The sequence below is a fragment of the Euphorbia lathyris genome, chromosome 10 (genome assembly GCF_963576675.1).
Source record: "Euphorbia lathyris chromosome 10, ddEupLath1.1, whole genome shotgun sequence".
In the NCBI taxonomy this organism is placed as follows: domain Eukaryota; kingdom Viridiplantae; phylum Streptophyta; class Magnoliopsida; order Malpighiales; family Euphorbiaceae; genus Euphorbia; species Euphorbia lathyris.
In genome coordinates, this window is record NC_088919.1 from 20365141 (window position 1) to 20387553 (window position 22413).

Here is a 22413-nt window from a genome sequence, read left to right on the forward strand (position 1 = left end):
GTTTACTCTGCTAGCATCCATATCGTATATTCCTTGATAAATCTCTTCGTCATAGCTGCCCAATCGGTCTTAACATACATTGGCAGCGACATGTACCACATCAGCGGTTCACCCATCAATGAATTACAAAACAAGCTAGTGATCTCTTCCTCTTTGAAACTCAAGGCTGTCATAGCTGACAAATAGAAGTGAAGGTGCTCCATAGGGTCCTTATTGCCGTTATACTTGCTCACCCTTGGCAATGGGCGCTTGATGGGTCCAATCTGCATTGCAAAGTGCTCTGCGGTTCTATCCTCAGCTCTCTGATACTTTTCAAGAAAAAAATCTGACAACCGATCCCAATCGTGCTTGCAAGAGTCGGGCAATGAATGGAACCATTGCAAAGGCTCACCTACCAGTGAATGGTGGAACCACTGAGCAATTTCATCTACCCCGAAGGATTCAATAAACATGTCGTGCATATACTCACGCAAGTGCACTTCGGGATCCCTTCCTCCACTGAACAAACCCAAATTAGGCACGATAGTCCGAGACGACCCTTCTCCGGTTTCTTCGGCACTATCCTCGTCATATGGTGCTCCACCATCTGATCCTTCCTCCATTGGTTCATCCTCTTGTTCCTCACCCAAGAAGGACACATACAAACCATTTCCCAAATTGCTTATTTCGACGGAGTCCAACAACTCCTCTACATCTTCCTCAAAAGATTCCATCACTACAGTTTCCGTCAAACCAACTCCGATCACGCTCACCCTATGATTAGGCAATGGATTGCGCCTAACGGAAGGGTTTACTGACGAAGGATCAGCTATCTTCTTCTCCTCAATCAAATCTTGGATTTCGTGTTTCAGCCTCTCGCAATTCTCAATCGTATGTCCATAGCTGCTGTGGAATTCACAATACCCTCTAGCCTGAATCTGCGGAGTAGGTTGAGCTTTGTTATACGGGGTAAGGGCTTTCAACAACCCCTTCTTCTGCAGACGTTCAAAAACCTTTGCGTAAGTCTGATCGAATTTGGCGAACCGCCTCTTTTCGATAGCATTAAGATCAACCACTTTCACTGTCGCAGATTCCGCACTCGCGCTAGGCCCTCCGGCACTATATCCCGACTTCGTCCACTTGGTATAAGCTTTCTTTGGCTCCCCATCGCCTTCGACAGTCAAGGCGCAACTATACATCTGATTGAAATCTGTGAACGGCATATATCTCAACTCATTCTTAATGTACGGCAACGTATTGCCAATCACCATTCGGATCTGATCTTGCTCAAGCGGCTTCTGTTTCATGACCGCGGCCTTAGCCCTCCATCTCTTCACGAAGTCTGAAAGGGATTCCCCAGTTTGCTGCTTAGTGCTCTCTAACTCTTTCAAAGTGACTTCCAACATGGTGTTAAAACTATACTGAGCGATGAATGACTTTGCTAAATCCTTCCAATCCTTCTTCGTCACCATTGGCAGCGCATGGAACCATGTGAGGGCAGCCCCCTCCAGGTAAGTGTTAAACAACCCCAAGACTTGATCCTCGGTCAAGATCGTGTGCTTCATTACCGCAACGTACTGATTCATGTGAGCGGTGGGATCTCCAGTTCCATCGAACTTTTTCATGTCAGGGAGCCGGAATTTTAGAGGCAAAGCTGTTGCTGTCAAGCAATTCTTCAAGTTATAGAAATCCTGACTTCCGGAGCTTCCTCCGTGCAAGTCCTGCACTTCTTGTGTGATGTGTTGCCTCCAATCCTCTTCCTTAGCTTTCTCCTTCTCTAACTGTTTTCGGACATAATCCTGATAATCCTCCTCATTCCCAAAGCGAGGGCCATCGTTCACCTCATTCTCAGCACGCTTACTACCACTCTTGTTGTCCTTCAGTGCTAACTCAGCTAGCTGGGCCAAGATTGCGGCCAGCTAGTCGTTGATATTGTTCACAGAATTCTCTAATTCAGCCACCTTCTCGTCGGTTGCAGACATACTGACGGAAGACTGAGTATACTCGGATGAAGATGATTCAGGAGCCACAACTACTGATTCGGAACTGTCTACTCGCAGCTGATCAAACTGTCTGACAAGCCGATTACTCTCGCGAAACCACAACCGCTTAATGATGACGTCTGCGCGAACGGTATCCATTAGTATGTATGCATGATTTCATATGCATGATTCGTGGTGTGTGCGTTTATTTATTTACGATTATAAGATAAGAAGAACAAACGTTAGTTCTATTTACATGTATCACAACATCTCTCTTCCACCCTTATTCCTCCACACACTCGTTGGTCCAGGTCTCTTTCCTAGGATTTTGGTTTTTTGGCTCACATTGCGGTCCAGGGGACGCGTGATGCCGTCGATTATTGCGGGAAAATAAATCATTCATCAGACAATGCAGTTCGTTTTGACGTATCCACGTTCAGTGACTAAGAAATCGACCACGTTGAATTGTTCTTTCAGAATAACTTGTCTCTCGTCCTTTCGTGAGACGCATTAATTTGGGTTTTGACTCCCTTTGAGCGCATCTCAGTTTTTAGACGTGGTTCGAGTTATTCTTCCAATCGTTCGTTATTGTCAATGACTCGTTCCCTTTTGTTCACGTGGGTTCGTGTCTCGATTTTTGGATTACAACGGGATCTTTTGGATCTATTGAGAGACGTAACCACGTGTTTATTTAGTGATGGAATCACTTTTGGATTTTATTTTAGGGAACGGACTCATCGCGTAACGTGTTTGTTATTAGCGTCGAGAATTCGTTTGCTCATTTTTCTACGTGAAAAGATGGCGAGTCTTATTTTGAGCGCACGATAATCTTTCGGCTAATTACAACTCTTTGTTCCTCCCAATCCACGGGATATATCATCTCAGTGTGGTTATAGAAAATAAACGTTTCGTTGAATCGCGTGTTTATTCGAAGCGAGGATATCACCGTTTTCCTTCCTTTAGGCACGATTTCAGCAAACACGTACATCGGGCCATATTTCTTGCAGTTTTGGTAACGGTCGAAATGATCGAGTCGTTAGTCAAAACCCGCAGTCTCGTCCATATGGCGCAATTATATGGTTTGGCTTAATTCGGCTTCGAGATTTTAAACGGGGTATACACTCGTTCGAGGCACGTATTCAACGGTATTGGTTTATTTTCTTTAACTACTCTCGGGATTAACATATATCGCAGATTCGAATGATTTTGGTCTTTTAGTTCATTTTTCTTTTCTTAGTCACCTTTTGCGGACACGTCCATTTCTCTTAAGAATGACGCAAGGCATAACGTAAAAGCTCGTCTTTTATTCGGAAGGGACGAGCTACTTGTGCGAAACTTTTCACGTTACAACAAGGTCGTTCGAAACAGAAATGTTCTTTGTTTTCGTTTCGTCGTGATCTCGTTTTATCCCAATTTATTTAAAGAATGTGAATAACGGCTACCGTTAATATAGTCTTTTGTATCGAAATGTAACTATCCTTAACACCGAACCGATTAATACTAATACGTGCTTACGTCATCACGTATTTCCTGAACACGTGCCTTCGTCGGGACACTGAAAGGGACAAGGCGGGTCGCACATGTTCATTCATATGAGATGACTAAGTCGTCTTTAGTTCAAATCGTTTCGATGTTTTAGGGTAATTAGTATGTCGATTCATGAGTATATATTAACGTATCGTCTTATTTTCTTTACATAGTTTAGGATTAGACACGTATCATGGCGGTTTGAAAACATGAACTGATTCATTTATCACATCAAAAATAGTAACGGGTAATCCTATGGAAACTTCTAAGGCTACTATATGCTGACACGGCTGACCGCGGGACCTCACAGGACCGCACAGATTCGCCCCTAACGAATGGATGGGGACCCTCTGGCGCCTTACTGTAAGGGGGAACTTACCCTCGCTAGAGGTTTCGCGGAAATTACCCAAAGGGTTTGCAATAATGCTCGTGAATGCATACGAAAAGAAGTAAAACGATCCGTCCCCGTTAAGGGTTTAGTGCATGCCTTCCGGAATCAAATTTCTCGCTTCCCCAGCAGAGTCGCCACTTGTTAGACGAGGTGTCGCGGCCTAATCTCCCGGGCGGACCGGGGGGTGGACAACCTCATGGCGACGTAAGCGGTGATTGGCGCCGAAAGCAACCAATCGTGGAATCAAGCTGCTCGGCAGGACCGGAGCTCGGAGATATGGAAGAGTCGCCACCCACGAATGGGAAAATGAACACCGATCCCTTGCGGGAGACCGGTGTGGGTTCGGGAAACTTAGGTACGAGCCGAGAAGGCTAGCTCCTTTCCGGAGAAAGGCTACTAGGCACCCCGACATCGCCCGGTTATGAACCACCGGCCTCCTACTCAGCATGGTAGGCGATAACGGACTAATCATATACTTCTTTAAGTTTAAAATTCATTTGAAACCCTTTTCTTTCTCTTTTTAGAAACCGTTTGAGCATATGATATTGAAAAGCCACACCAGTAAAGAATCACCCATTTATGTTTATACATACACAGAGAGGGGGAAGAAAGAAGTGGTTTATTTACAACCGTGTTAAATATTATGTCGTGTGCTTATTCTACATTAACTTATTTCCCCAAAACAGATTTATTTACATGGTTCGCACCTTAATCGCCGTTGGAACGATTAGGGTGCGTTTTAAAACCCCGTTTGATGAAGCTTACCCGAATCGCCGTTGGAACGACTCGAGTAATTGAAAACGTTAAAGTAAAAGCCTTTTAATAAGAAAACGTGGTTAAACATACAAGTCAATTTTATTTTGCACAAATTCATTAAGAAAGCGATTCAAAATCTCCATTATTAACAAAAAAACGATTTTGATTACAATGTTCGCTTAATCCGTCGTTGGAACGGACTAAGGTTTTAAAACGTGGTGTTTAGCAAACGATTTGAAATATCAACCAAAATGACTCTATTTATCTACATTAGAGATTTAAGAAAGCTCATTAGCTTAAATAATTTAATTGAAAACTCTCTTTTTGTGACTTATTTTTCCCACTTATTTAATGGACTCTCTAACTATTATAATTACATCAATAAACACATTTAGGCCCAAAATTTAATTTTTCCAAGTGAAGCCCATTTGAAACATGGACTTATAAATGACCAAAAGAAATAAAGAAAATAATATAGATATATATTTACACATTTTAGCCCAAAAGACATAAAATAAGAGTAAAAGAAAATATACTATCTAATACATATATAAGAAAGAATAATGAAAATAATATATTTATACTTTAAACATAAGAAAATAGTGGATGAAATTCATAAATAGGAAAATAGCCTTTATCACTCAAAATAATTTTATTTAACAATAATTAAGATAACCTAAATATACCCCAAAACTATATATATATACATAACTAATATAATCCTAATGTCAAAAAGACTATATGTTCATCCCCCAATATCTACTAATTATCTCCCAAAATGCCCAAGTAAATAACATTTAAAATAGAATTTAATGTAATTTAAATGAATAATAATAAAAAGAAAGTAACATGTACATATACAAAAATTAAAATAAAAATGGAATACCAATCTCCTAAAATAATTATATATGTTAAAGTTTTAAAACAATTTGAAAAGAATATATTACATAATTATATATATATATACTAAGGATTAAAAGTCTAAAAGTTAAGAAAAAGGGACTGAAATAGCATTTTTTACATTTTGGCAGATTTACCGACGGAAAATCCGTCGGTAAACAGCCTTTAGTGACAGAATTGGTGAATTACAACAGCACTCCCATATTTTCCAGATTTGTTCAAAAGCATTAAATTAAATCTAATTCAATCGTTTTGGGTTTCCGAACTACCAAAGATGGATCATAGTCGAAAACGGAAGTTCCTAAAACGATGTTTTTATTTTAAAACGTTATTTGGAAACCTCTTTTAAATAAAAAGCTTATAATTACAACATTTTCGATACCCGAACTACCTTTTTATCGGATCACGGTTCGTATTGGGATATCCAAAACGAGGTTTTTATTTTAAAACAAAACCGAATTTTATTTAACACGAAACGAAAATTAAATAAATACGCTAACTAAATAAAACGTGACAAAATAAATAAATGACTAAAGGAATAAAAACTATAGCATAAAAAAATAAATAGAAGGAGAGAAATAAATTAAATAAAATAAAGAGTCTAGTCCTCGGATAATACCTTTGACTCGGTATCTGACAGTCGAAGCCGATTGATTCCACGAACCGCGAGCTCCCGATTTTAATAAAAATTTAGTAAAAATTGAACTTAGGAAATTCGGAATTTTTGAGAAAAAAATATTTTTCTCAAAAAAAATCCACTCTCTCTCTCTCTAAAAATGTTTAGAGTGAGAAAGTTTTTTTCCCCCTAAAAAAGCCTCCTCTTCACCTTGGGATCCGTGCCCTTATATAGGGAAACGGATCCCGGAACAATGGGTGACGCCCAAAAAAAATTGGGCGTCGCCCATTGTGGTTTGGCGGTCGCCCAACCTAGTGTTGGGCTACCGCCCAACAATGTTGGGCGATCGCCCAACTTTCGTTGGGCGATCGCCCAACGCGAGGTTGGGCGCCCGCGCCCAACCCTCGTCGGGCGTCCGCCCGACGCGTTGGGCGTTCGCCCGACGCGGTTGGGTGCCCGCCCGGCGACCCTCGGGGCGTGCCCCGCGCCGTCGGACACGTGCACTCCGTGGCCGCCGAGCGGGCGTTCTGCGCAGCTAGACGCTCGCACGTCGCGGCCGCCGAACGCGCGCTCCGCGCTGCCAGGCACGTGTGCTCAATGGCCCACGAGGGCGCGCACCGCCAGCGGTCCCAGGCATTGCTCGGGCGTCGAGAGCGTGCCACTCGCGGTGCGTCCGACGGATGCCGCGCGCACGTCTCGAGCCGTCAAGCGGGCGTTCGACCATCGTCGTCCGCGTGCGGGATGCCGTTGTGTGCCCGCGCCGTGCCGTTAATTTTCCCCAGCTTATTATTCTCTATATATTTTTCAAAACTTCCGGAATCAATCGCTTCGACCGTCTTGTTTCAGGTTTTCGTCACAGGTCCTCCGACTCGGTGTCTACAGCCGCCGAGCGCGCGTTCCGCGCCGTCGGACGCTCACACGTCGCGGCCGCCGAACGCGCGCTTCGCGCTACCGGGCGCGTGCGCTCAGCGGCCTACGAGAGCGCGCACCGTGCCACCGGACCCGGACATTGCTCGGACGTCGAGAGCGTGCCACTCGCGGTGCGTCCGACAGACGCCGAGCGCACGTCCCGCGCCGCCGATTTTCCTTCGCTTATTATTCTTTATATATTTTTCAAAACTTCCGGAATCAATCGCTTCAACCGTCTTGTTTTCAGGTTTTCGTCACAGGTCCTCCGACTCAATGTCTACAATGTGTTCATTGTACTTGGCAGAATTTCTGCACTTACCGAGAATGGCAATTCTCGGCCGAGAATGGGGGAGCATTTATTTGGTATTCGGACGAAGGGAAAGAGCTGCTGAAGAACGCGTGTCACGATCGAGAATTGTGGATTCTCGGTCGCGGCTTTCATAAAATTCTCTACCGAGAATTTGTTTCCTACACCGAGAATTTGACATTTCTTCTGTTTCTGGCTTTGTCTTTGTCCTCGTTTTGGTGTAATTGATCTTCGTCGTTTTTAACTCCTTTTGTAAGGTTTTTATTCTGTTTTTGAGCTCTTTTCGTTCCTATTTGGATTTTACCAAATATTTACGTACCTTGCAAGAAAGAAACATATTCGAGAGTAAAAGCATTCTAAACAGGTATAAGTAGCACAAATTTGTAGCAATATTGATGTAATTATTGATGATATATTAGGAATATTTTTGGCTTAACAACCTTTCCATAACAAGATGTCAAATGTGCATAACTAGAGGAGCAAATTCTTCTTTGTTAAGTTGGCTGGCGTATCCGTAGGATTTCCAATGTCTTGGAACTACAATCCTAAGGAACGGGCGAGTAGGGGAATTCATTCTCAACTCAGCGGAAGAAGACGTCGTGAAGTTGTTAAGGTCAGTAAAGCCAAATCATTGAGTGTACGACCAAGCTCTTAAATTTATGAAGGTGGGCAAGCCTTTAGTAGAGATCTGCGACGGAGAGATCCACCATAACTCCTATCAAGACCTTTGTGAAGCTATTTTTTTCTGCTTTATATCTGATATATTTTCCTTTTATCCTTTTGGCAGGGGGAAGACTAATGCACCCACTGTGATTGCAGAGCGTAGTAAGAGGCAAAAGGCCTTAAAAGCCCAAGAAAAGACATATGCTTCCTTGAGCAAGTAGGAAGGAAAGCATCATGCCACTGAGATGGAGACTGTCCCTGCGCCAAGACGTCGAAGGCGGATGGCGTCTCCATTGGGGAAAAGGCGTTAGCTGTCTTTATCCCTACTGGTGGCTCTGATCTCCTCGTGCCGGGGCTAAGGAGAAGGTGTCTTTACTGCAACCTTTTACCTATACACCGGTTAGTTTTTCTTTCCTTTTGCCTTTCGTTATTTCCTTTTTTCTTATTCGTCCAACTTTTTCCTTCGGCTTGCTCGCAGCTAGAAAAGCCAGATCTTGGTGGCTACTGGGCCGCCACCTATACAATGAATACAATTAAAAGGAAGGGAAAACAAAGAGTTCTTTAGGTAATTAATACAATTAATATACGAGGGAGAGGTTTCAATTAGAAAAATTTGAAAAGACCGGTAAGAAACAAATGGTGGAATGAAAGAAATTTTATTATTATTATTATTATCAAATAAAATAATTTATATTTTGACATGTCATCATGTTTGCAGACTTTTCAATTTTTGAGGACAGCCGAATGTTTCGGTTTTTATATATCTATTATAGATTTATCTCAAAAAATAAAAATAAATAAACACACTAAAGTTTATTTATTTATTTGTTGTGAAATTGCTATTATGTCAATGGAGGTTGGTCTAAGTGGTAATGAGTTGAATCTATGTTTGTCAAGTTTGAGGTTCAATGCCCACTCCGTTAAAATTTAGTCCTTATTAGCTAAGAGCATCTCCAACAACCTTTTAGTTAGGCTCCTCAAATCACTAAAGTCCCGTTTGGTACGTTGTAATGAATGTTGTAATGCAATGCTCATTACAATGGATGCTCATTACCATGTTTGAATATTGCTTTTGTCGTAATGGAATCACAATTACATCACTTCTTTTCTTACAAATTTATGTAATGGGGATTACATAAAAAAATAAGTATGAATTCTCATTACGACTACTCCTAATATATAATTTTATTATTTATATTTATTATCCACAATTGTTATTAAACGATAAAACATAAAATGAGAAAAACATAAAAAAAATGCGAAGAACGCGGAAAATGTGAAAATGGAAAAACACGAAAAATAAAAAAATAAAAAAAAATATGAAAAAGGAGAAAAAATATGAAACACGAGAAATGAAAAAATAAGAAAAAACGCGAAAGATATGGGGAAACCGTGAAAATGCAAAAACGGAAAATAGAAAAAACGTGAAAAACACGAAAAATACAAAAAACGTGAAAACGCGAAAAACGAATAAAACTAACAAGTTTTTAACCATCATATATGGACGGTGTTCTAATGCATATGAAAATTTGAGAATAATTGAAATTTCTAACTACATTTGATTAGACCTGTTCAAAAGCCCAATAGCCCGCCCAGCCCGTCCAAGCCCGTTCTTCAAAGACTGGGCTTGGACATATATATTTCGTAATAGGTCCGGCCCGGCCCGGGCCCGCTTAGGCCCACACATAGTGTAGGTTGGGCTTGGGATTTGTCTCAAAACCCAGGCCCAACCCAGCCCGGCCCGAACTTTTAATAATAATTTTAATTTAATAACTTTTATACTTTAATCAACTTTATATTCTAAAAGTAAAAAAATTAAACTTTTTCAACATATTTTTTAGAATTGGTGAACATGTACATATTTTTGTTACTATTTTATTTATTACTATTATTTAGGATTGCATTAATTGATTTTTATTGAAATAATCCTCTAAAATTTAGTTTAGTTTATTGTATTTTATTATTTATATTTATAGTATAATTTTTTAGTTTAATTTTAATTTTTAAAGAATACAAAGATGTTAGTTGGGCCGGGCCGAGTTGGGCTTGGGAATTAGATTTTTTAGCTTGGCCCAGCCCGGCCCGAGCCCGATATAAATATAGTGCGGGCTTGGTTGGGCTTGGACAAAGTAATTATGTCATAAGCCCGATTAGGCCCGGCCCAAGCCCAGCCCGGCCCAGCCCATGAACAGGTCTACATTTGATGAAACAAACATAAGTATTGTAATAGTAATTATATTTCACCAATTTTTAAAATTTGTCAACCAAACATTGTAATGGAATCACAATTACATTCCATTACATTACAACTTTATTTACATTACAATATTGATACATTACATTGCATTACAACGTACCAAATGAGTCCTAAGAGTCTCTATAGATCTATTATTGAGGAGCTCCTAGTGTATCTTTATTTTATTTTTGGATAAATTCCAAAAAAACCCTATGGTTTCATGGATTTCAAGAAAAATCCTTGTGGTTTGTTTTGATAAAAGAAAGCGTGTTATACGCCGTTACCCAAAAAACGGAAAATGGCTTAACACCGTTAAAATGGATGATGTGGCAAAAACGAATTTTTTTTATCTTCTTCTTCTTTTAAATTTGGCATGCTTTAGCAAAATAATAAATTTAAACAATTGAGCAAGGACCAACTCCATTGATAAATCAAGAAATTGAATTAAACATCAGACCTAAAGATATGATGGGTGGTCAACAAATTTTCGTTTCGTAGTTGGTTCAATATATTTTCAATTTGCATCTCAAATGATCATTAATTCAAGTTTGGTGATGAATGTAAACCCATTTGCTTTGGATGCTTGTAATTCAAACGAGGTAGAGTTTAGAGAGAAATAAAAAACCGGAAAATCCATAAAAAATCTGGAAATTTCCATATTACAGCAACTAGAGAAAGCTTAAGTCAGGAAAGTCGAGAATAAGGGAAAGAAGAAGAAATGAAGAGATATATTTGTCTATTATGCAATCCGGGATTACTCTTTGACTGGTGGTTTAATTCGTAAAAACCGGAAAATCCATAAAAAAAAAATCTGGAAATTTCTGGAAAAAATCTGGAATTTCCAGATTTCTTCCTGGAATCGTAACCTAAAAAAATAGAAAAATTACAAAACTAAGTTAAATGGGAGGTCTATTTACATTTTCAGACCCATTATCAACCAACTTACAGCCCTGAATACTTTCCCGAAATGCCCTTCATATATATATATAAGAACTTATGAATTTCATTCCTAACATTCGCGAAAACTCGAACGACGAACACCAAAAACTCGTACGTCGAACATATTCAACATCACCAATCTTTACATTTCTTCTTCCAGCGACTTCCAACCGATTCCAATGGCAAGAACCGGTAAGAAGGTATGTTATTATGTGAATTTTGATTAGGTTTTAACGCTTCTATTTCTATACTACGGTGATTTGGTTTCCATCTCTATCTATTTTGGTTCTGCTGGAAAAAGAATTTGAACTTCAGTGCTCTATTCAAGATCATCTTGCTTCAAGTGATTTTTATAAATTCTTAGTTTTTTTTTTTTTTTTTTTGTGGTGACCCCACCCGTCGAGACCATGTGGGACAGAGGTGGGAGCGAAAAATTCCCAAATCTTTTTGGAAATACCCCAAAACCATTCCGATCAAAAGTATTAGGATCGGAATATGGAATGCATCATCACTTCCGTCCAGCCACGTTGTCATCCTTAGAGAAGCATTAATCATAACAATGTCATTAGTTAGTTGATAGTTAAATATTCAATTAATCATATTAATTCTTAGTTACCGTTAGATGGTTAGCCATGTATAAGAAATATACAATACATGTTAATGTATTGTTTCAAATAGTTTTTTTTGGGATGTTTGGATGCTCATTTTCATACTCCTGTTTGTCTTTTAAGTTAGAAATGGCGAGTTTTAGGTGTTTAGTTAGTGATATTCATGTTTGCCTTTTACACTTGAAAATCAGTATTAGGTGTTTGGTTAGTGACATCCTGTTTGCTTTTTACACCTGAAAAGCAGCCTTTTACAAAAACAGAGAATCTCTGCTTTTTGGAGAAGCAGATTTTCCAACAGCAACTACCAACAGCAACTAGCAATAGCAAACAACAAATAGCAACAACAAACGGTAGGTAAAACAAGCGGGCCCTTAATTTATCTTCTATCTTCTTCGTTCATTGTTATAAGATTAATAAATTCAGTATCTTGAAAATATTAAATAAAAACTTGAAATTTTCTTTTAAAAAATATTTTGAAAGAATCACAAATCATGTGAGAATTCATATTTTTTAAATTCATAATATTATTATGAATAAATAATTATAAAGTTTGTGTATTTTTACTTTACCTTTTTAGTAGATCATGTTATTATAAGGTTCTTAAGTTTTTCCTTAATCAACTCTTTAGTCCCTTTATTTATTTTTATATATAAAAATATAAAATTACCCTTAGTTATACAAATAAATAACTTATCTTCTAGTTTTCAAATTTAATCAAATTGGTTTTAATTAGGTTTGTGTAGTATATATACATGTATTAAATAAAAAAAATTTATGTATCTTATTATCATCAATTTTTTATCATTATTTTTTTTTATCTTTTAATATCATCTCTTTAAACTAACATTAATTTTTTTTATAATTTTTTTCATTTCACCCCATAAAGTTTACTAGAGATAAAAAAAAATTTACTTTATTCTACTCCTATTTTTTGATAATTTTTAAAATATTTTTCATACATTTTTATAATGAAAAAATTCTACACTACTAAATTAAATTTTATAATTATATGAAATTAATAAAAATAATTAATTAATATTGGAGAAGTTATTATTATGAAGAAAAAACATAAAATAGAAAAAATGGATATTTTATTATTAAAACATAGAATAAATGGTAATTTTGGCCCTTCACTCAAACATAAGAATTAAAGAGTTAACGAAAATAAAACCTGAAAGATTATATAATCATTTTTAAAAATATAGGAATTGATTAGTATTACGTAAAAACACAGTGACTTTATAATTATTTACCTTATCATTATTATTTTCTAATAAATGCTTTAAAATTAAAATTGTGGAGATTACACCCACAATCCTATCATGTATATATATATATATATATATATATATATATATATATATATATATATATATATATATAGGAGTATGCTAACTACCAAACAATTAAAGGTGGTTTCTTTCAAATTATTTTATTGCAAGCAATATAACTAGAGGATTTCCAAAGATTCATTTAGATATTTCAGGTTCAAAGATCCATTAGATATTTTCAATATAGTGATGCATACTCAATGTAACTTTAAATTTAACCTTAATTTAACAGTGAGTACCAATTCATCAATTATTGACCACACGAATATGAAAATGCATCCAGATTAGAGTTGTAAAAGAAATAAAAATATAGATCCAACCCATTTAATAAATGGATCGAAACAATCCATTTAAAAATGGATTGAATTGGGTTGATCTTTTTATCAAATAGGTTGATTTGTTTAATCCATTAACTAAATATAATTAAAAATTAGAAAAGAAAATGTAAAAGTATAGAAATGAAAAGACGAAAAAACATTAAAAAAATGTGAAAATATAAACAAAAACGTATCAAATGATATACTCCACGGCTGAAGTGTACCTTCTACCACCATCTATGGACTCAAGTTCTTACAATTTTTTTATATTAAAGATATATCTTTCAGGTATCAAAAGAGTGTCAAAATTTATATTTCTTTTTCTCTCTCTTGATTAATGTTAATATGTTACAAGGAAAAGTAGATTGCATTTGATGATTTCGCTTATGTAAAAATCTGTGCATCGATTTCTTCATTGAAACACCATTTGAATTGCAAATTGGAGATGACAAAACTACTCGGTTTTAATCACAATTCAGACTGTTATGAATCTGAAGATGCAGATGATACTGTTGGACAATGTCCGGATTTAAGATGTAGGAGCCATAATGAAGTAAGTACAAAGTTGAGGGGCCACATATGTGAAGATATATTGAAAGAAGCAGCTAGTTATAAAGATACATAGTTAATGTCTCTTATTACTACATAAAATTTGTACAGAATATATTTTGTAGCTAAATGAGGAAGAAGTTGAGGTTATACATTGTTTGATGATTGAAGCTTGATGGTAGAAGATAGAGCAGCTACAGCTTCACCAACTGTCAAGTAAAATGTATCTGCCTTTATTCTTTCTGTTTCATTTCCTCCTTGAAGCTTCTCTATTACCTCACCAACAGGATTCACCAATACAACCTATATCACATTTAGATTATTAATCATCATGGAACCAATTGAACTAAAAGCTTAACCGATAGTTAAGGTCCAACCATAGATCTTATATTAAGATCTAACCATAGATCTTATATTAAGATCTGACACACTTAATTCCACAAATTAATAAGGTTATAGGACTCGAACCCTCGACTTTGGTCCACATGTCATGGAACCAATTAAACTAAAAGCTCGAACTGATAGTAAATTAAGGCCGAATCATAGATCTTATATTAATATCTGACACATTAATATCATTAATTAATTAATTAACCATGTAATTACTGTGTATCTATACTTGCCTCAATTCCCTTAATTTCCATTACTTTCTTCAAATCCTTAAACAGTGGGACTCCAGTTGTGTCAATGGCACTCACAGCTGCATAATGCAAACATTAACATTCACCTACTTACTGTTTTGTGAATCATATGCATAGATGTTTTGAAGCAACTTACAGGACAAGTCAATGACAAGAAAATAGATGTTTGATTGCTTAGTTGCTTCTTGTGCTTCATATTCTTCTACCCATCTCACAATCCTGAAACACAAATATCCATTTAGTGAAAAGGTACATTACACTTTTGATACTTGCAACTTGTTTTTTTGAAGCTGCATTGGCTTACCTTTCTTTGAGGTAAGTTGTATTAGCAAAATTTATAGGGGCTTCAATGCTTAAAATAAGAAAGCCAGGAACCATCATAGTCTCCTTGTAATGATGTAGATTCCTGAATATATCTGTCCCCGGAATGTTCCCCAGGATGACAGTTTTTGGCCTTGTAACTTGTAGGAGGATCTTGAACACAGATATTCCTACCTGATTATTATATAACACCAAAATTATTCAGTACAGTTGATAATAGCTGTTAACTGTTAGCTGATAGCTGATAGCTGAAAACTTACTGCAATGGTGAGGCCGAGTTGGACAGAGATGAATATAACACCAAAAAATGCACACAACAAGACAAGGAAATCAAATTTGTCAATCTTCCAGATAGTGTAAGCAGCTGGGATGTCAATAAGCCCAATTACTGCTGTTACTATAATAGCTCCCAATACTACATTTGGTGTGTACTGGAATAGTGGCATTAAGAACAGGAGAGTCACCATTACTGTTACTGACATTACAATGTTCGAAACTGCTGTTTTCGCTCCCGCATTGTGATTCACAGCAGACCGCGAAAATGCTCCTGATAATTAAATTTCTAGTCAAAAATCAAATTTTCATCCACAAAAAACACACATAGTAGAATGAATAATGGACCTGTTGTGACATAGCAGGAAGTTGAGGAGCCAATTATGTTCATTAACCCAATTGCCATCATTTCCTTGTTTCCATCCACTTGGTAGTTTTTTAAAGCAGCAAAAGTCCTTCCTACTGCTATTCCTTCCTGTAATTTCAAATTAAGTAATATGGTATGTAATCTCATAAGTTGAAATTAGTATTAATTAATCATGATTAGAAATAATCTTACAGTGAGGGAAATAATGCCAGTGACAATTCCTGTTTTGATTACAAGTCCAAGATAGGTTCCATGGAATTGCAACATGTTCCATGATGGAGGATTTAATCCTTCTTGTAATTTTCCAATCTAATAAAATGATGTAAATGGTAAGAGATAGAATTAAAATTAGTTGTTAAAATGAAAAATTAAGAAAGTTACAATTGTGATCCCATGATGTTGAGCCTTGAATGCAAAAACCAGAAGGGTAGATAGAATCACAGAGAAAAGAGGTGCTCCAGCTGATACCCAAAACAGGTTGGGTCTTCTCATACTCTGCAGGCCACACCTCCCAATATCAATCCCAAATCTAACTGTAAAATTATCATTTTTCTTAAAAGCATTAAATACATCAATTTGACTTTGTTCAATTATTTCTTCATTTTTGAAATGATTTTGCTGGAAATGAATAGAATGATGAGTAAAGTTGTAAATTGGATGATCTGATTAAAATGAAATGATTTTGCTGGAAATGAATAGAATGATGAGTAAAGTTGTAAATTGGATGATCTGATTGATGAACACGTGACAAATTGAATATAGAATAGGCTAATAATATATATAAGGATGCAGTAGGACCACGAGTAGCAGGAAAAAGATGAAGAGACACTTAAACGATAAGTACAAACAAATTAAATTTCCACTCTTTCTAGCCATAAGACTATGTAAATCTGATGAATAAAGTATTGCCATGATTGATATAACAGAGTTGGGGGGCCAACATGTCTAAAGTTGGTGAATATAGACAATTTATTGAAGAGATTCATATCTTTGGCTTATTATTATTTTTTTTTTTGAGGAGCTTTGGCTTATTATTATTATTAATGAATGATGGAACATATGTATATATATATTATGATTACTAATAATATACATATAAAGAGTATCAAGAGGGAAAAAAGAACATACAACTTGTCTTGCTACTAAAAGCAACAAAAGAAAGCAACACCCCATTAGTATAGTTTGCCATGACCACTGCATAGAAAAAAGAATATTCATTGTCATATTATAATGTTAATTAGTACTCATGAAAAAATTGAAGATTGTATATAGATAGTCATTTCAGCAATCTCTCCCATTGGGTAATGGACACCATAAACTGGGAAGTAATTATGAAATGTTAGGTAATGATGGAAAAAGGAATAGATACCTGATGGATGGTATGAAAAACAGAGGTCAAAACAGGAACCAAACCCATTTGTTGAGTAAAATGAGTGATCCCAAGAAGGCTTTTCAGCTGTTGTAGAGATACAATAATAGCAGCTCCACCCATGAATCCTATCAGAGTTGCCTTTGATAGAAAATCTATAATAAATCCAAGCCTGAAATATCCATTCATTAATTAATTAATTAATTAATTACCAATTGGCCACTAAAAAGAAAGTAAAAAGAAAGAAAGAAGATATACCTGAAGAATCCCAAGGAAGCTTGAAATAAACCAGCAAAAAAAGTAGAAGAAAAAGCAAGCTGAAGAAACAAGACAGGATCCTTGGCTGGAGAAACTTGCTGTCTTAGCATGGATCCCATTATAAGAGAAGCAATTGAAACAGGTCCTACTGCTAAATCTCTTGAGCTTCCAAGAACAGCATAAACAAGAGGAGGAACAAAGCTTGAATCTGCAAAAACACATTTATTTATATGTATGTTGTTCAAAATCAAAATCAATGCCAAAAAAGTAAAAGAATATACTTACATAAACCGACTATAGGAGGGAGACTAGCAAGCTTAGCATAACTAATACCCTGAGGAATGGCTAAGCTAGCAATGGTAAGACCAGAAACGATATCCGATTTGAGGAAGCTGAATGTATAATTAGGAGCCCATTGAAGAATAGGAAACACATACTGAAGTCCAAGGATCCATTTCCTCCGGGATGTCTGACCTTTGAATTGGCGAAGAGGGTCGTCAGGGAAGAATGTTTCCTTGAGTTTAGTAGTGAACTTGCCAATGCTTGATTTATGGGGTGGTGCTACTACTCTGTGAACTTCCATGCCTATTATTTCTCTGCCTCCTATCTCATAATCAACAGAATGCATTTTCATAATACTCAAACAAAGGAAGAGAAGCTAGTTCTTGCTTGGTTTATATCCTTTATAATCATAATGAGCTACTTTAGTTTAGGAGACTGTTTCAATCTAACTTTATATTAACATATTTACATGCTATGCTATGGGTTCCACCAAAAAGTGTTTTAGTAGGAACTATACCTTTTTTTTACTTATTTGAATCATACAATAATCACTACTTGCTCTCTCTATCTCTATCTTCATTTTTTTATAGTATCAAAATTATCATACTTTAATTAATTAATTAATGTGATTATATTCAATTGGGAACTCTTTCATAACTTACTTAGAAGCATGATTTTGGGAAACATCATTTTCGGATGACAACTTGGGGAATTCTTCAAACCAACATATATTTTGCTACCTTAAATCCTTTACAAAAACTTGGCTCTTTTCTGTAAAGTAGCATCATTATTTTGTAAGAGAATTATAATAATAGTACTATCTATTATGCCTAATTCTTTTAGTTGTGGATTTCGAATTTAGACTTCAATTTCACTTTGTTAACCAAGGGTGCTAAAAATAATCATTTAAACAATTAAAAGTCAGTGAGAGAACTATATTTGACTTCATATTTAATGGCATTGTGAACTAAAAAGTAAAGAGAAGAGTGTGGTTTCACCTATTCAGGAGTAATGACTAGGTAGAATATTCGAAGCATATCTTCTGTTCGTATAGATAGAGTAATGTAGGGTTTTATTATGGGTTCAGATTTCAGAAATGGTGCAATTTTCGAAATGGGTGATGGATTTTAGGAGAATGCAAAGTGGGTTAATTTTTGTTTTAACAGTGATTTGGGGGTAGAGAGAGGGATGTGGCTGTGGAGAATATGTAATTGAAATTGTGTAGCATGGAGACTATTATTGACCACTAATTGCCAAACTGCTACCTGTCTGTCATGGAGGAATTCTAGTATACTAAGGGGAGCACATGCTCTATTAGGTAAGGATTCTTTTTTAATAATTAGGTATAAGATATTCACTATTCTCATTTTGCTCATCTATATTTTATTTTAACTCATTATTCATGGTGAAGCTCTTAACCTGTTGGTTGAGAGTTTACGTTGAGAGTTTACTTATGACCGCAGATGTCATGGGTTGAATCACATGGATGTGATGGATTGAAGGTTTTTTTTTTCTCTTTAATGTAATTTTGGTTTGTTTAATATAAGCATCATTACTGAATGTGATGATATAAGATTACTAGGAGATCAGTCACATGATATAATGTCACGTTTATGAGTTGAAATGGCTAGTATACTCGCTACCTCAATTTGGTATTAAACCAACTCTATCCATACCTTTGTGTTGTGATAATTAATCTGACATACTTTACATACATAGAAATTGATTGTCATATTGTTTTGAGAATGTTTGACAAATGGGTTTATTCTGCACCCTATATTTCTACAAGAACACAATAGTTGCCAATTGTATATACAAACCCTCTGAATTCAAATAAAATGCACCCTAGCTTAATCAAGCTGAGATTGGTTAAATAACCATCCACAACTTGAGAGAGAGTTTTAGAATTAATAATATTGTATGTTAAGTATCATGAACTTTAGTATATTGTAGCTTTTCTCTTGTAATGTAATATAGAATAGGCCAGAAACTTAGTATTTGACATTCTCTTCTTTTATTCTTTTCTACCGAGCTATATATAATAAAGCTTAGTTCATTGTAATTCATATTAAAGAGAAATAAAGGAAATTACACTTCTTCCTCTTTTCATCACAAAATAAATAAATGAAAATTAAATAAAAAATAAGAAAAAGAATAGCTCATCCCGCTATGTCATGGAACCGATTGAATTAAAAGCTCAAGCTAATAGTTAAAACCCAATCATATATCTTATATTAATCTCTGACAGTAGATTCATTAAATCTAAGCATTAGGATGCAATCTAAAATTTAGATTTAATGAATCTAGATCTAATGGTGAATGATTATTCATAATCCACTAATGTTATTTAAAACATGTAAAAAAAACTAACATTTGTGGGGGATAAAAAAAAAAGATGGCTTAGAGAAAGAGAGTCCTTATAGGCTCTATTTTGATCAACTGTTTATTTTTATTGGGAAATAGCTATAGATAATTGTCAATTCTAACTAAATATTTTAGTTTTTGAAGTAAACACATAAAAACAAATAGCTAGGAAAAGAAAGAATTTTTTTTTCTTTTTTATAGTAAAGCTAATATTTCATTAAGAAGTAAAATTGCAAGTACAACACGAGATTAGTAAGGAATAAAACCTCACATACATATAGGCAAAGCCTAATAAATAGTTCACTAGGGCAAGAAAATGACTACTAAAAGCAGAAAAGACCATTAAAGGTACGGAAAAGAAAGAATTAAAAGGAACTAAATTAGGTTTGGAGTTTGATATCTTTCTTGTATACATAAATGTAACAAACTTTAATTAGAAGACAAATCTTTAAAAGCTATTTAATCAAACTCCCAATTAATCCGATCCAAATATAAAGAAAATCATTAAAAACATGGTTAGAATTAGCTAGTGTTAGGTGACAGGAAATTATTAGAAGCACCAGTCCTCTATGCTAAATGGACAACCTTCCATATATATTTTGACACGTGTAATATGGATTCACGTATATTATAAAAGGTTTCACTATTTTACTTATTAAGTGAGATTACAATATATATGTCCAAATGTGAAAATTGGAGTCTTGCATGTGAAATGGAAGACCTGGTTCTTAACATAAGAACTCGAGAGGGGAGAGTGTAAAAGGGGGAAATTGGTGTAATTCCAACTTGTGAATGGAAAGAATTTCCGTGGCCAGCAGTCTCACCCATAGAGGTGCAAACCATCTGCGAAAGGGGATAATCACTGTTGTCGGTGGTGGATACCCTTACGAACCAAAAAAAAATATTTAATGGGAAAGAGAGGATATAAAATGGGGGAGTGTGCTTATGCAATCGGAGGGCCCCTAGGTCTCAACTTGGCATAAAAAACACTAGTAGGGGGAGTCTAGTCATCCGGAATTTGTCACTAGGACTTTTGTGCACCCTTATTCACTAAAGTATTTTTTTTTTTTAATCCGATAAGTCATTAGTAACAAATTCATGTCAATAATATTATCATGGGTGAATCCGACGATCTAAACTACCGAAAAGTTAGTGTGACTGTCACATAAGCAACACTTCGTAATATGTTTGACACATGTCGCCATATGATAATTAATAATAATAATAAAAAAAAGAATCAAATCAATTTGGAATATGGGTTACGAGTTATGATATTTAGAAAATTCATTTTTTAATTGTCACGTGTCATTATATGGCTATCACGTGTTAAATTATTGTAAGGTGTTGTTGACATGGCAACCAAGTCGGTTTTTTGATAGTTCATATCCTCGGATTCGACCATGGTGATTTTATTGACATAAATTTGTTACCTTATTAATTTTGTTGGTTCAAAAACTATTTTAATATCTATCGATGTAGAATATACTCTAATGACTAGAAACTTTTAACCCGGCATCTTAATGAGTTAACATGCTACGTTAATGTTATCAAATCAACAAGTTAAGTGATCTACTAAACGAATCATATTATCATCAGTAAACGGAATTATTGAAAACTTCTCAGTTTATTAGTACGTGATATTTTTATTTTTGGTGAATAATAATATGAGGGTTTAATTTGTCAGCTTATAAATTTTCCCAATTTAGAATAATGTTGAAATTATGTTATAAAAGTTAAATTCATAAATACATGTTAATTTAATAATTTATAGAGCATGCAATCTGAGTATTGTTGGGCCTTGCAAATCCCATGAATATTGCTCACAAACCAAAGTAGATTGAATTTGAAATGAGTACGCAAATTAATATATGGATGAGCAGATAATATATCAGAAAAGTACATCAGCATCCTTCCATTTGTTTTTGCATGAAAGATCCATGTCTAAGATTGATGATGGGGCAAGACTTATAAAATCATATAATTCCTATAAATGGAATTACTTAAGCTTTGTTCTCTTAATTTGGATACCTTGGAGAAAGTTATCACAATTTTGGCACACTTACTTTTTGCATTTTAAATTTTAAATTTTGCAAAATTTATTTAAGGTAAATTACAAAACTGAGCCAAATTGAGGTTATTTATATATTTAAACTCATTACACAACACACTACATATCTAGATTATTGCATTTAGAAATTACTCATAATACTCTTCATATATATAACACTTAGAAAATTCAACCTCTTTCTTCTTCTCTTTCTCCCTCTGTGAACTCTGCGAACTCGAGATGTTTATGTTCTACGAACTCGAAGTCCTTTCAATTTCTGCATTTCTTCTTCTTTGCGTTTCTTCTCTTCGATTTTAATGGCAAAAGGCGGCAAGAAGGTAAATTAGTACTGTATTTATGCGATTTCTATTAGTTTTAGGGTTATGTGTTCTCGTTTTCATATTTTTGCGATTTTGGTTTAGAGTTTAGTTTATCATTGTATTTTTCATTAGTTTATAGCTATATTTTGTGAAATGAGACT

At 35.4% G+C, this 22413-nt stretch overlaps 1 protein-coding gene across 2 annotated transcripts; it reads right to left on the minus strand.

Moving 5' to 3' along the window:
- Nucleotides 1-14032: 14032 nt before the first annotated feature.
- Nucleotides 14033-17954, minus strand: LOC136209963 (probable sulfate transporter 3.3). 2 transcript variants are annotated; one of them, XM_066001604.1, is made up of 12 exons: nt 17525-17954; nt 17240-17447; nt 16982-17153; nt 16741-16806; nt 15994-16107; nt 15805-15921; nt 15594-15720; nt 15233-15519; nt 14956-15146; nt 14788-14870; nt 14634-14710; nt 14033-14313 (listed from the first exon to the last, which is right to left on the minus strand). In XM_066001604.1, exons 1-12 carry the CDS (start codon nt 17871-17873, stop codon nt 14158-14160), a joined length of 1947 nt encoding a protein of 648 aa, XP_065857676.1. In that variant the 5' UTR covers nt 17874-17954; the 3' UTR covers nt 14033-14157. The 2 variants fall into 2 exon arrangements, with proteins under 2 accessions (XP_065857676.1, XP_065857677.1); XM_066001605.1 differs by lacking the exon at nt 14634-14710.
- Between the last annotated feature and the right edge of the window lie 4459 nt (nt 17955-22413).

What these genes read in the sequence shown, in the direction of transcription:
- LOC136209963 (XM_066001604.1), bottom strand. Translation starts at nt 17,873, where the DNA reads ATGAAAATGCATTCTGTTGATTATGAGATAGGAGGCAGAGAAATAATA. An exon ending in TTTTAGTAGCAAGACAAGTT is followed by an intron (nt 16,108 to 16,740) that starts GTATGTTCTTTT and finishes TGTGGCCTGCAG; the next exon opens with AGTATGAGAAGACCCAACCT. An exon ending in TTCCTGCTATGTCACAACAG is followed by an intron (nt 15,520 to 15,593) that starts GTCCATTATTCA and finishes TTTAATTATCAG; the next exon opens with GAGCATTTTCGCGGTCTGCT.